Raw genomic sequence first — 15,262 nt, forward strand, 5'->3', positions numbered from 1 at the left:
TTAAGCAAGCTTGTTTACATGGCATGGTAGTCAAGAGGTCTCTTTTATTAAAAACAATATCAAAAAATTAACTATAAAAAACTTTTGCTGTTCTAAATTTCTTTTGAATCAAAATGCGGTTGGAAAAAAAAGTTCTTTCACCTTATTCTCAGATCTTCAGTATTGAACCAACCCATCTGAGGAATCTGTGTCACAGAGACACACCCTCATAAAATGATTTACTAAAAAAATAGAACAAAAAGTTTACAATTTTATTAGCAGATAAGAACAATACCGTAAGATCTTAAAAGTCTGCTTTCATCTTGTATCAAGAAGAGGAACATTTTTTTTTTAACTGTATAGACCAGGGGTCCTCAAACTAAGGCCCGCGGGCCGGATCCGGCCCGCCAGTGTGATTTACCCGGCCCCAGCGGACTGCCCCATTAATATCGCAGCAATCCCCCTCTCCTCTGCTGCTTTTTATCACACAAGATGAGAAACATGACAGGTCCGGACAAAAGGCAGGTCTTTTGAGTTAAGCAGCGGGGCGGTTTCAGCAATCAAACACCTGCCTTTCACTAGCAAAGCCCCGCCCTTTGTCCGGATTTGCCATGCTTTGCGTCTTGTGTGATTGAGGTAGCAGAGATGCGGAGTGCTGGGATGTTATAGAAGGGGCTGCAGTGTACTATCGATGGGGGGGGGAACTGTGATAGGGTGGGAGATTTGTAATGGGGAGGCCTGTTATGGGGGGCTATGTGAGGAGAGGAGTTTGTGTTGGGTGGGCTTTGTGATGGGGGAAAGTCTGTGATGGGGAGGATCTGATATGGGGGGGACCTGATATGGGGGCTTTTTGATGGGGGAAATCTGTGATGGAGAGGAGTCTGTGATGGGGGATCTGTTATGGGGGGTCTATGATGGGGTGGTCTGTTATTGAGGGCTTTGTGATGGAGAGGAGTTTGTGTTGGGGGGCTTTATGATGGGGAGGATCTGTTATTGTTTTTTTTGATGGAGAGGAGTTTGTGGTGGGGGGTCTGTTATTGGGGGCTTTGTGATATAGAGGAGTTTGTGTTGGGGGGCTTTGTGATGGAGAGAAATTTGTGTTGGGAGGGCTTGCGATGGGGGGCCTAATATGGGGGAATCTTTGATGGGGGAGGAATCTGTGATGGGGTGGTTCCGTTATGAGGGGGTCTGTGTTGTGAAGGGGTTCTGTGATGAGGGGAGTCTGTAAAATACTAATATGTTTATTAAAATTGTTCTTTATTTTAAATATTGTATTGTTTTTTTTCCTGTTTTTTTAAACTATAGTCCGGCCCCCCAACAGTCTAAGGGACCGTGAACTGGCCCCCTGTTTAAAAAGTTTGAGGACCCCTGGTATAGACAGTTTACAAAAGTATAACCATAGAGAACCTGAAGCCAAATTTTAAGGTTCAGGGCTAATAATAAAAATAAATTCCAAAATAAAAATAAAAGTAAAGTATTTTGTGTGTCGGCAGCGGTCTCTCTACTGCGGTCCAGTACACAGGGCCAGATTAAGAACATCATGGGCCTGGTGCTGAGGATTTTGGTGGGGCCTTTTAGGCTGCATTCACACCTCCGCGACAAGTAACGCCGCGTACGCGGCGTATTTTGCCGCGAATAGTGTAATTTTTTTTTACAAATCCTTCCTCTTGCTTTGTATGGCTGAACGCCAATGCCGCCTGAAAAAAAGGGTCCGGGACTTTTTTTCATGCTGCAGGTGTACGGCGTCTATGAGATGTGAACCATCTCATAGACAGCAATGGGAATTCTCCCCTCCAGCGGCACGAGCGGCCGGCGTCGGGCGTTTTGTCGCGGAGGTGTGAATGGGGTGTAATAAATAATAAATAAATGCGTGGGAATGACATGAACGCAGCCCAGCCAAGGCAAGTGACCAAAGGCACAGAACCCAGAAGGAAGACCAGGTGAAGATGGAAGTGTCCAGGCCCCGCCTGATTCATCGCAGCACTGGAGGGCTTAGTCTGAAAATGTAAGTGTACACTAATGTGCTAATATGCTGTGCATACATGTACGTTGTGGCATAACCTACCCCAGGGCCTCTAAAAAGTAGTAATGTCAGGAAATTTTACTACCGCTTTATTATCACAGGATCCCAGGAGCCTCTCATGGGGCCCCCTACTGACCCGGTGGACGGTGGCCCTTGGGCAGTGCCTAAGTGCACAGTTGCCAACATTTAAAAAATATTTCAGGGCCACTTTTTTATATAAGTGCTATATTTAGAGTAGCTGAGATCCCCAATGTTCCTCTATACATCATAGTAGTAATCACAAAATTAAATGGGGCAGAACAAATATGAGAACTGATATTTCCTTTAGTTGAACTAACAAAAGTGTGTCCATTCTAGAGCTGGTAACATTGAGGATATTCAGTATAATTTTAAAGAACTGTTTTTGTGGGTAAGAGGCATAGGGGAGGAGTATGGACGGTATATAAGTGGGAAGTATGTGCAGGTGAGGGAGAGTAATGTGGAGGGTCTAACAGTGGGCACTATGTACAGGAGAGGAGTACAAAGGGTATGGAAAAAAGCACTATGTACAGGAGAGGAGTGTGAAGGGTATGACAATGGGCAGTATGTACAGGAAGAGTGAGGGGGTATGACAGAGGGTAGTACGTACCAGAGAGAAGTGTGGAGGGTATGATGGGGCAGTATGTACAGGAGATGGGGCAGTATGTACAGGAGAGGAGTGTGGAGGGTATGACAGTGGGCAGTATGTACAGGAGAGGAATGTAGACGGTATGATAGTGGGCTCTATGTATAGGAGAGGAGTGTGGAGGGTATGACAGTGAACACTATGTATAGGAGAGGAGTGTGGAGGGTATGACAGTGGGCACTATGTATAGGAGAGGAGTGTGGAGGGTATGACAGTGAGCAGTATGTACAGGAGAGGAGTGTGGAGGGTGCGACAGTGGGCACTAAGTACATGAGAGAAGTGTATGACAGCAGGCACTATGTACAGGAGAGGAGTGTGAAGGGTATGACAGTGGGCGCTATGTATAGGAGAGGAGTGTGGAGGGTATGACAGTGGGCACTATGTACAGGAGAGGAGTGTGTAGGGTATGACAGTGGGTACTATGTATAGGAGAGAAGTGTGGAGAGTATGACAGTGGGCACTATGTACAGGAGAGGAGTGTGGAGAGTATGACAGTGAGCACTATGTACAGGAGTGGAAGGATATTTAGGGACTGAGTAGTGGTTAAGCGGGTCATACATGGATTGAAATTACGCCAATTATGCAGAGACCAGCCATAGTCAATCTATGTATGGGCTAGCTGGTTTTACACAAGTCAATCTATTAATCAACTTGAGTACAACCAGCCTGTTTTTTTTTCTTAAAACAATCAGTGCTGCCAGCTAAAGTTAGCAACACTGATCATTGTACGCACTGGCAGAACACAATAACACTGCAGGAGTGATTCCCCCATCCACAGGTCAGCAGGTGAGAGGGTGTGTGGGGACAGGCTGGGGAGAGATACTAGTCAGTGGCTGGGTAGGCACTGGTAGTATCAGAGCCAGATACACACAGGTTACATACGCCACGATCGTTAGAGCGAGAACAATAATTCTAGTACTAGACCTCCTCTGTAACTCTAAACATGTAACCTAAAAAAATGTAAAGCATCGCTTAGGATACCAAAAAAAATTGTGCTAACTTAACTAACTAACTGTTTTTTTAATGAATGAAACATTTTTTTCCAAAAAAACATGTTTGAAAAATTTCTGCGCAAATACCGTGCTAGAGCTGCACAATTAATCGTTAAAAAAATCATGATCTCGATTCAACCCCCCCTGACGATCTTCAATGCAGAGTTTGCTGATTCTTTCATATAACAAGTGGAGAGACTTTCAGCTGTCGAAAGAAAATATCTGGGCAGTCTGCCAAGTATTTAACAGGAAACATTGTAACTGACACTTCCTTCTTAGATCAAAGGGATACACTTCTGTGTGTAAATTACTTGGAACTGCCAAACATTATATATATTTTAGCAGAGACTCTAGGGAATACAATGGCTATTGCTGCAATATGTTATGTCACACTGCATTTTCCCACTTCAATGAATAACAAAAACCATAAAAACAAAACAGTGAAGTTAGCCCATTTTTTTTTTTTTTTGTTTTAACGTGAAAGATGATGTTACGCCGCAACAATCGTGAGAGAATCGTGATCTATCTTCTAAGCAAAAAAATTGCAATTCTCATTTTAGCCAGAATCGTGCAGCTCTATACCGTGCAACATAAAAAGTGCAAAGACCACCATAGAGTAATTTTCTAGCAAAAAACAAATGATGATTTTTACATGTAGTAGAGAAGTGTCAGAATTGGCCTGGGTGGCAAGGGGTTAATTACCATGAGTAATATACAAATAATTATTATAAGCACTGTGATCCTATCAGTCTGCTGTAGTGTGTCAGCTTGTATTTATATTGGCCGCTCTGAATGTAGCTTCTGACAGGCTGTGCAAGCATCTCCGTATCTTTGGAACCATAAATGATAGCCGTCCCATATTTTAACCAGTTGTGGGGTAGCTATTCCCATGCCTACCCCCAAATGTGGGGTTTCTGTGACCTCTGGTCATCGAGCTACAACCCCCCAAATTCGATCTTGGAAAAAAAAATTCTTAAAAAAAAAAAAAAAAAAATTTTTTTTTTTTTTTTTTTTTTTTTTTGGGCAAATGGGCCTATCTTGAGAAAGGGGCCTGGAGCTGCAGCTCCATCAGCCCCATTGTTAATCCGGCCCTGCCAGTACACCCTGCACAGTTAGACCTGCAGTGCTCCAATCAATAACACTTGCTCTCCTCGAAAAGTTGTCTCCATTAAAATATTTTTTCCCTCACATTCTGTTCTAGTGTTAATTGTAAACCTTACAAAATCAGCAGACGAAAACTCCATGAAACAAGTTACTGGAGTCAATTCAGAAAACTGCTAAAGGACTTGCTCCTAATTATTCTTTCATCGCTATTAGCTGAATAAAATTGTGACACTATGAAAGGGGTGTTTCCACATTCACAAAGCATGTCCGCAACAAAAATGCTAAACATGCAGCAGTTCTCTTATATTATATAATGTCATTTGCATTTATTAACCTCAGTGCCCAAAATGATGTAGTAGGGATTACTAAATTGTAATTTGGGTACAGGCTGTATAGTTTTTTTTTTTCATTTGTTTAAAAAATGTATAATTCAGCAATTTAAGATGATCAACTGTATAGCAATTATGTATGCATTTGTGTTATTTTTTATTTTTTTAACAGAAGGAATATTTATTCAAGAAAATCAGATGGTTACATGCTCATATCAATCAAATAATACAGACAGGGCCACAAGGCTCCAAACATTGGTTACAGACAGTGCAAGGATCTTGCATTTGTGTTATTAGACCCCTTTCACACTGAAGCGTTTTTACAGTGCTTTAGCGTTAAAAATAGCGCTATTAAAACGCTCATAAAACGCTCTCCATGCATCTCAATGGACCCTTTCACACTGAGTCCTGCAAGCAGCATATTTGGAGCAGCTCTTGGGCGCTGAAAAAAACGCTCCAGAAAAGAAATGAATTGAAAGCGCTGTAAAAACGCCTTACCCTTTCACACTGAGGCGTTGCACTGGCGGGGCGTTGAGAAAAGTCCTGCAAGCAGCATCTTTGGAGCAGCTTTTGGGGGCTGAAAAAAACGCTCCAAAAACGCCCCTCTTCATTGAAATGAATTGAAAGCGCTGTAAAAACGCCTTACCCTTTCACACTGAGGCACTGCAAAAATGCCCTAAAATTTAGGGTCTAAGGCCCCTTTCAGACTTAGCCGCTAGCGGCCGATAAAGGGTTAATACCGCCCTCTGGCTTTCACATTGAGGTTGCTGGGCAGGAGTTTTTCAGGCGGTATAGCAGCGCTATTTTTAGCGCTGTACCTCCTGAAAAACTCCTCAGTGTGAAAGGAGTCTTAGACCTCTTTCACATTGAGGCGTGGAGCCGCGGTGACGGTATAGCCGCGCTATTTGTAGCTCCGCTATACCGTCGTATTTACCGCGATATTCGGGCGCTAGCGGTGAGGTTTTAACCCCCGCTAGCGGCCGAAAAAGGGTTAATACCGCCCGCGTTGCGGGTGGTATTACCGCAGTGTTACCGCGGTTTCCCATTGATCTCAATGGGAAGGCGCGGTATAGGAGCGGTGAACACACCGCTCCTATATCGCGGTAAAGATGCGGCTAGCAGGACTTTTGGAGCGCTCCTTCTAGCGCACCGCTTCAGTGTGAAAGCCTTCGGGCTTTCACATTGAACACTGCAGGGCATGATTTTTCATGCGGTATAGCAGCGCTATTTTTAGCGCTGTACCGCATGAAAAACGCCTCAATGTGAAAGGGGCCTTAGCGGTGCTTTACCAGCACATTGGGATTGCAGATGAGGCTTCGCTCGAATAACGCTCGAAAAACGCTCGAAAAACGCCCCAGTGTGAAAGGGGCCTTATGTTCTAATTTTAGATTTTGGGCTATAATGGAGTTTTGTTTTTTTTTGCATTTTTAAGTGCACTTTACCACCTTTTAATTGTTAACTATTTATGGAATTCATGAGTACTGGGTGAATTTTGTCATTTATCATCATCATGAACTTAATTTGTATTTATGTATGTATGTATGTATTTATTTATTATCCCTCTTATTTTTTGTCTTTTACAAAAGCTTGGTTCATGAATGACTTTCAATGGACTGCTGTGAGATAGCTGGTCTACTACACATAAAACCCTAGCCCATAAAATGTTTTAATGATTCCCAATGAACATGCAATGCCCTCCAGGAGAGAGGCGACTCCATTCCCATGACAAGCAGCACTACACACTGGACCCTGCCCCAGGGAGGGGTGGGGGTTGCTATCCCAGCCCAATCTTGGCTCCATAGAACTGTGTGGCTTCAAAGAGACTGTTTAAACTTTGCCTGATTTTTCATTGTGACACACTTCAAATTCCAACTCCTCAGACACAGAATACACGTAATTAAATTTACTAGAAGACCTGACGAACTCTGTGCAAACCATTGTTAAAGCAGGGGGGGACATCTTCCACGTAGAATCGCGGCAGCGTAACGTATCATAGATATCGTAGATACGTTACACAGCCGCAAGTTTTCATTGCAAGTGCCTGATTCACAAAGCACTTGCTTCACGGCGGCCTCCGGCGTAAGCCCGCGTAATTCAAAGGGGCGTGTGCCATTTAAATTAGGCGCACTCCCGCGCCGGACCTACTGCGCATGCTCCGTTTTGAAATTCCCGCCTTGCTTTGCGCGAAGTGACGTAATTTTTTCGAACGGCAACGTGCGTAGCGTACTTTCGTATTCCCGGACGTCTTACGCAAGAAAAAAAAATTTGAAATTCGACGCGGGAACGACGCCCATACTTTAACATGGGCTGTGTAAAGTTAGGGCAGCTAAAACGACGACTAACCTTGCGACGGGAAACTAGACTAGCAACGACGTAACGAACGCGAAAAACCGTCGTGGATCGCCGTAAGTACTAATTTGCATACCCATCGCTGGTTTACGACGCAAACTCCCCCCAGCGGCGGCCGAGGTATTGCATTCTAAGATCCGACAGTGTAATTCAATTACACATGTCGGATCTTAGGGCTAACTATGCGTAACTGATTCTATGAATCAGTCGCATAGTTAGGAGGACCCTAAAACAGAGATACGACGGCGTATCAGGAGATACGCCGTCGTATCTCTTTTGTGAATCTGGGCCATAGAGCCTAGCAACAAAACTTTTGTTTTCAATGTACTACTAATGTGGACACAAAATAAATACAGTGCCTTGAAAAAGTATTCATTCCCTTTGAAATTTTCCACATTTTGTCATGTTACAACCAAAAACTTGTATTTTATTGGGATTTTATGTGATAGACCAACACAAAGTGGTACATAATTGTGAAGTGGAAGGAAAATTATAAAATATTTATTTTTAAGTGTAGCGTGCATTTGTATTCAGCCCCCTTTACTCCCCTAACTAAAATCTAGCAAAACCAATTGTCTTCAGAAGTCCCATTTAGAAAATAGAGTCCACCTGCGTGTAATTACATTTCAGTATAAGTACAGCTGTTCTGTGAAGCCCTCAAAGGTTTGATAGAAAACCTTAGTGAACAAACAGCATCACGAAAGCCAATGAACACATCAGACAGTTCAGGGATAAAGTTGTAGAGAAGTTTAAAGCAGGGTTAGGCTATAAAAAAAATCCCAAGCTCTGAACATCTCACTGAGCACTGTTTAATCCATAATCTGAAAACGGAAAGAGTATGGCACAACCCCAAACCTACCAAGACATGGCTGTCCACCTAAACTGACAGCCAAGAGGCCCATGGTTATGCTGGAGGAGATGTGGAGATCCACAGCTCAGGTGTGAGAATCTCTCGACAGGACAACTATTAGTTGTGCACTCCACAAATCTGACCTTTATGGAAAAGTGGCAAGAAGAATGCCATTGTTGAAAGAAAGCCATACAAAGTCCTGTTTGCAGGTTTGCAAGAAGCCATGTGGGGGATACAGCAAACATGTGGAAGAAGGTGCTCTGGTCAGATGAGACCAAAATTAAACTCTTTGGCCTAAAAGCAAAATGCTATATGTGGTGGAAAACTAACATTGCACATCACCCTTAACACACCACCCCCACCGTAAAACATGGTGGTGGCAGCATCATGTTGTGGGGATGATTTTCTTCAGCAGGGACAGGGAAGTTGGTCAGAGTTGATGGGAAGATGAAAGGAGCCAAATACAGAGCAATCTTAGAAGAAAACTTGTTAGAGTCTGCAAAAGACTCGAGACTGGGGAGGGGGTTCACCTTCAAGCAGGAAAACGACCCTAAAGATACAGCCAGGGCTACAATAGAATGGTTTAGATTAGGGTTGTCCCGATACTTTTTTTTCAAGTACTCGCCGATACCGAATACCGATACTTTTTTTAATCTCATGTGACAGCGGCACATGTGTCAATAGTTTTTTTTTTTTTTATCTTTAACAATTTGTTTTTAATTTTTTACAATTTTTTTTTATTTATAATGCTTTCTTTTTTTAAGGGGGGGGGGGGGGGAGGGTGGACGTGGACGTATGTTTTTTCGTTTATTTTTTTATTCTTTTCTACAATAATTTTTTTATTCTTTTTTTTTTTTCAGCCCTGTTGGGGGGCTTTGGTGAGATATCAGGGGTCTTAACAGACCTCTGACATCTACCCTTTGAGACAAAGAATGGGACTAGGGACACATGTTCCCCAGTTCCTTTCTCAGCAGCCTCAGCTGCGCTGAAAATGAATGCAGAGAAGACAGCGTCTTCTCTTCATTCATAAACTGAAACATTGTAATCACAGTTTACAATGTTTCAGTTATGTGAATAGACAGAGTCAGTGATCACTGACTCTGTCCATTCGGAGCAGTAAGGAGCCCGATTTACCGGCTCCTACCCGGCTCTCCATCCTGACAGTTCCAGGGGGTGGAGGAGGAGCACGGAAGGAGAGAGAAACACGGCGGATACACGGAGGAATACACGGCGGGAATACACGGCGGAATACACGGCGGGAATACACAGAGGAATACACGGCGGGATACACGGAGGAATACACGGCAGGAATACACGGAAAAATACATGGCGGAATACACGGAGGAATACACACCAGGAATACACGGAGGAATACACGGAAGAATACACAGCGGAATACACGGAGGGAGAGAGAAACATGGGGGACATGGAGGGAGAGAGAAACATGGGGGACATGGAGGGAGAGAGAAACATGGCGGGGAACACGAAGGAAGGGAGACTGCAGCAAAACGGAGGGGGGCCGGAGGAGGACACGGGACAGTCAGCGGTGATCGTGTGTGGGGGAGTTACAAGCACCGATCACCGCTGATTTTAAAGCCGCGCGGGGGGGGGGGGGAGAGAAAGCAGAGGAACTTGTAACTTCCCCATGCACTGATCACCGCTGACAGTACATGTATCGGGTGAAGCATCGGGAGCATTTGCCCGAGTACAAGTACTCGGGCAAATGCTTGGTATCGGTCCCGATACGGATACTAGTATCGGTATCGGGACAACCCTAGTTTAGATCAAAGCATATTCATGTGTTAGAATGGCCTAGTCAAAGTCCAGACCTAAATCCAGTTGAGAATCTGTGGCAAGACTTAAAAATTGCTGTTCACAGGCACTCTCCATCCAATCCGACAAAGCTTGACCTATTTTACAAACAATAATGGTCAAAAATGTCACTCTCTAGATGTGCAAAGATGGTGGAGACATCCCCAAAAAGACTTGCAGCTGTAACTGCAGCGAAAGGTGGTTCTTCAAATTATTGACTCAGGGGGGCTGAATACAAATGCACGCCACACTTTTCACATATTTATGTGCAGAAAATGTTGGAAACCATTTATCGATTTGCTTCCACTTCACAATTATGTGCCTTATTGTGTTGGTCTATCACATAAAATGACCGCCTGGGGTACACCAGCAACCAGCTGCAGAAATCCTGAGGAAGAAATGAAGATTGAGGTCAGTTGAGGTTCAGGTAAACCACTTTGCCTCAGTGTGAAAGCAGTCTTAGGCCCCTTTCACACGATCGGTCCGATCAGGTCTGTTTTTCAGGCGTACCCAATCGGACCCTCAATTCACCTCTACAGAGCGGCAGATGTAAACAGACTTGTTTCTGTGTACACCCACCTATCTGCAATCCGATCTAATTTAAAAAAGTGGACACAGACCTGCCATCTGCCCGCTATGCTCATTGTGGCCGGCGACCGGCTACCAAGTCTCTAAAGTGGCCCTCGCTCCTCAAAAGGTTGGGTACCCCTGATATATTACAATAATAAAGTTGAAAGCGAGAGGGGCCCAACCTGTCACTATAGAAGCACTTTATTATATATCTCTTGTTAACGTTTTATCTAATCTTTATGTGTGCAGTTTAAAGATAATAGGTGTCTGTAATTGGCAAATGGCTATTCATGGGCAAGGTTAACTGGGAGCACTGATATGAAAATATATCTGATTGCAGTACCATAAACAATTTCAGAGAATATCTGCCTGAAAGCTCCAAGCTGAATTCAGAGCATAGAGAAAACTGGAACCAGATGAAGACTTGTGAACTTGCGACAGACTGAAAACGGCTGTCTGGGAGGGTCACAGAACCTTTGATTCATTTTCGACCTGTTCATCAGGTTTTTCATGGTTTATTGTCACCGCCTAAAAAAAAGTGTCACCTCTTGAGCTCCAAATAGACAACACCCCAATACTGCCTTGAATCATGGGAACCTTGCAGATTTTAACACCTTCATTTCCACAGAGAAGCGTCATGGGGAAAAATGTTAAAGTGTCTTGGTTTTAGCGCAGTTTGTAGGTACATCATTTTTATTTAATGATTTGTCCTTAAAATTATTTATTGACTGTAAATAATATACCTCACTGAGCTATTAGGTTTTTCACCTTCTGCAAAAAATACTCATTTAATTACATTTTACTATAAAGATGAAGTATCCAAAAAGAGAACGGTTAAGGTGCAATTCTAGGGAATTGAACTTTGAAGTGACAAAAATTGTCCTACATGAAGGCAACAGATCTTGTGACTCTGTTATGCCCCGTACACATGATCAGGCTTTAGCCCGGCCAAACTCACATCGGAATTTCATTGTAGTAAAAGACAAAATGTTTTCTATCTAAACTCCGATGGAATTCCTCGGAAAAAAGTCAGATGGGGCATACACACTGTCGGAACTTTTTCCATCCGAAATTCCGATCGTGTGTACGGGGCTTAAGGCATCTTTAACCTGTGGGCAATAATACTAAATAGATCAATAGCAAAAATTCAGCTTGAAGCCAGACACACAGTTTGCAATCAGTATGTGCTATCCCCATTTAATCTCTTTTAGAACTACCAAAGCTCTGTAGTAGATTAGCCTTTCTCAACTAGGGATCCTCTGAACGCTAGGGTTTCTCAAGAGGTTTCTAGGGATTTGCTTGAGCAATGAACAATTTACACTTCTATGAAAATCTACCACGGCTACCAGAGATGTATTCAGATGAACGTAATGGGGACATTCTTCCCATTGACCACCAATGTAAGGAGCAATCTTCCGACTGAACACCAATGTAAGCAGCATTCTTTCCATTGACTACCAATGTAAAGAGCATTCTTTGCACTGACCACCAATGTAAGGGACATTCTTCCCACTGACCACCAACATAAGGATTATTCTTCCCACTGACTATAAATGTAAAGAGCCTCATTTCCATTGACCACCAATGTAAAGGGGCCACCAATATAGGGAGCATTCTCCTCACTGACCACTATTGTAAGCTGCAATCATTAACTGATCACCAATGTAAGGAGCATTTTTACAACTGTATACCAATCTAAGGGGTATCCTTCCCACTGATTACCAATGTGAGGAACATTCTTCCAACTGACCACCAATGTAAGGAGCATTGTTACAACTGACAATCGATGTGGGAGGTATCCTTCTCACTGACTACTGACTACCAATGTAAAGAGCCTTCTACCCATTGACCATCAATGCATGGGGACATTCTTCCCACTGAAAACCAATGTAAGGGAACATTCTTTCTACTGGCCACCAATATAGGGAGCATTCTCCTCACTGACCACCAATGTAAGGTGCAATCTTTAACTGATCACCAACGTAAGGACCATTCTTTCCACTGACCACCAATATAAGGAGCAGTCTTTCCAACTGATCACCAATCTAAGGGGTATCCTTCCCACTGACTACCAATGTGAGAAAAATTCTTCCAACTGACCACCAATGTAAGGAGCATTCTACCAACTGACAACCAATGTAAGAGGCATTCTTCCCAATGACCTCCAATGTAAGGGGCATTCTTCCCAATGACCTCCAATGTAAGGGGCATTCTTCCCAATGACCTCCAATGTAAGGGGCATTCTTCCCAATGACCTCCAATGTAAGGGGCATTCTTCCCAATGACCTCCAATGTAAGAGGCATTCTTCCCAATGACCTCCAATGTAAGGGGCATTCTTCTAAATACAATTTGTACCAGGGCCCTTCACTGACCACCAGCACAAGGGGTTCACAAAGGGGTAAGGAAGAGCACAACAATCTTCACCTGTCATATTTTTGGCTTTTGCTTTTTTTGGACATTATTATTATTATTTGCTTAATTTCAGTGTTATTATTATTGAAAAAATGGTTGCATAGAGCAGCCCCGGGTGTCGAATACCCCACATTCCTTATTCTGTTATTTATTCTTATCTGCAACTGATCACAGTCATGTCTTGTGTAGAATTAAGTTATTAGAAAGGGTTCCCTGAGATCTGAAAGTTATTTCAAAGGTTCCTCTGTGTAAAAAAGGTTGAGAAAAAAAAAAAACTGTACTGGAAGCACTACCTAAACAATCCTCTCAATTTGCATCTAGTCAGGTAGGCTGGTGTACTACATTGCCATTGGTAGAGCTAAAGATGAAGGATTAAGACCTTTTGTAGTGAGTTCAGTAAGATGAATGCAATCTAATTGATGTTATGACTTGCTTCAATTTCCTCTTTTCCTTACTTAATAGGACAACGTTTACAGACATTGTTAAAATAGTGCAGTTATTAACAATTAAAAGATGTGCTTTCTATATAGCTTCAAAAAAAATAAGCTGCAAATATTTAGCAGGGTAAAACAGAAACGTTGTCATACTCACTTGCCAAATTTAGAAGGTGATTTGGTAGGCGATTTGGTAGGCGACTTTGTAGGTGACTTGCTCTGCCCCTTAAACATGGTGCCACTTTGTCCCCTTGCTCTCCGTCCCTGTGTTCCTTGAACCTCTGTCCTACAGTGTGTTTCACCTGAAAGTCTGACAGCTTAAGCCAGAGAACGAGAGGTTTGTATGACAGGACAATGCAGGAAGGCAGCAGACTCCTCCCAAAACTTCTAGCCTGGGCGATGGGACCTGAACGTAAAAAGAAAAGAGGTGTATATAACCTGCTAAACCAGTTAAGTAGGACAGAGAGGAGAGACACTGACTGCCTGTCCCCACCCTGGCAGAATGTCCCTTTTTAGGTGCATACTTGTGAATACTCTTCCAGAAATAATTCCACATGAAGCCAAAGAGATTCCGTTTCATGCAGATATGAAAGGGTTAAAATCTGCATGAAGAGTGACCTGCTGTAAGAAATCATATACATAATCGAATCAAAAGTGCCTTCTCTTTACTGACCCATTGCTGATATACTGTGGCAATAATAATGACAAAATAAATTATATTTGTTTCAAATAAAAGCAGTAATCGGGAAATCATAAAATAAGAGCTCATACTCATAAAAACCACAGAATGGAATCTATAAATGACAGATACTGCACTAGCCTGTCACATCAATGTTGGTGCCATTTTGGGGAATACATATGTTGGATCCTTTCCTTTTAAAGGGAATATATAAAGTAGAACAACAGGCAACACTTTTTTTCAATTTACCGTATATACTCGAGTATAAGCCGACCCGAATATAAGCCGAGGCACCTAATTTTACTACAAAAACTGGGAAAAATTATTGACTTGAGTATAAGCCTAGGGTGTCCATCTGCATGCCTCACTGTGCCTCACTTTGTCTCACTGTGTCTATGTGCATACCTCACTGTGTCCATGCCTTACTGTGCCCATGCCTCACTGTGCCCATGCCTCACTGTGCCCATGCCTTACTGTGTCCATGACTAGACTGACGTTTAACATGGGAGTCTATGGAAGGGGTGCCCGGCTTTGAAAAAATCAGTGCTCCCCAGCCGTAGGTCGCCCGGACTACAAACTTCGCACACTTGTAGAGGAAGATTGGGGCTACATGTATGCCCCAATCTTTGGGGCATACATGGGTCGGCTGGTACCGGGTCCCCAAACTCCGGGAGATCAGGCGCAAAAAGGTGACTCGAGTATAAGCCGAGGGGGGCATTTTCAGCACAAAAAAATGTGCTGAAAAATTTGGCTTATACTCGAATATATAGATCTCCCATTAGAGAGATTTCCCTTCACTTCCTGTCCACTAGCCCAAACAGGATGTGAAAGGAAATCCCTGCAAAGTAAAGGAATCCCCCCGGTCACAAAAACTAGTGTCCTCAAGATTTCCCCTCTGTTACTTTTCTGGGAACAACCCTTAAAGGGGTTGTAAAGGTAATTTTTTTTCCCTAAATAGCTTCCTTTACCTTAGTGCATTCCTCCTTTACTTACCTCATCCTTCGATTTTGCTTTTAAATGTCCTTATTTCTTCTGAGAAACCCTCACTTCCTGTTCTTCTGTCT

General features: G+C 43.1%; 1 protein-coding gene across 1 annotated transcript in view; it reads right to left on the reverse strand.

The window, feature by feature from the left end:
* EVPL (envoplakin) overlaps nt 1–13,897 on the reverse strand; it is a 91,942-nt gene extending 78,045 nt beyond the window's left edge. Inside the window, exon 1 of the mRNA XM_040329974.1 lies at nt 13,677–13,897. Within this exon, the coding sequence (XP_040185908.1) occupies nt 13,677–13,753 (77 nt within the window). The 5' untranslated portion in view covers nt 13,754–13,897. The remainder of the gene's footprint in view (nt 1–13,676) is intronic.
* Nucleotides 13,898–15,262: the final 1,365 nt, after the last annotated feature.

Source organism: Rana temporaria, chromosome 12 (assembly GCF_905171775.1).
Source record: "Rana temporaria chromosome 12, aRanTem1.1, whole genome shotgun sequence".
Taxonomy (NCBI): Eukaryota; Metazoa; Chordata; class Amphibia; order Anura; family Ranidae; genus Rana; species Rana temporaria.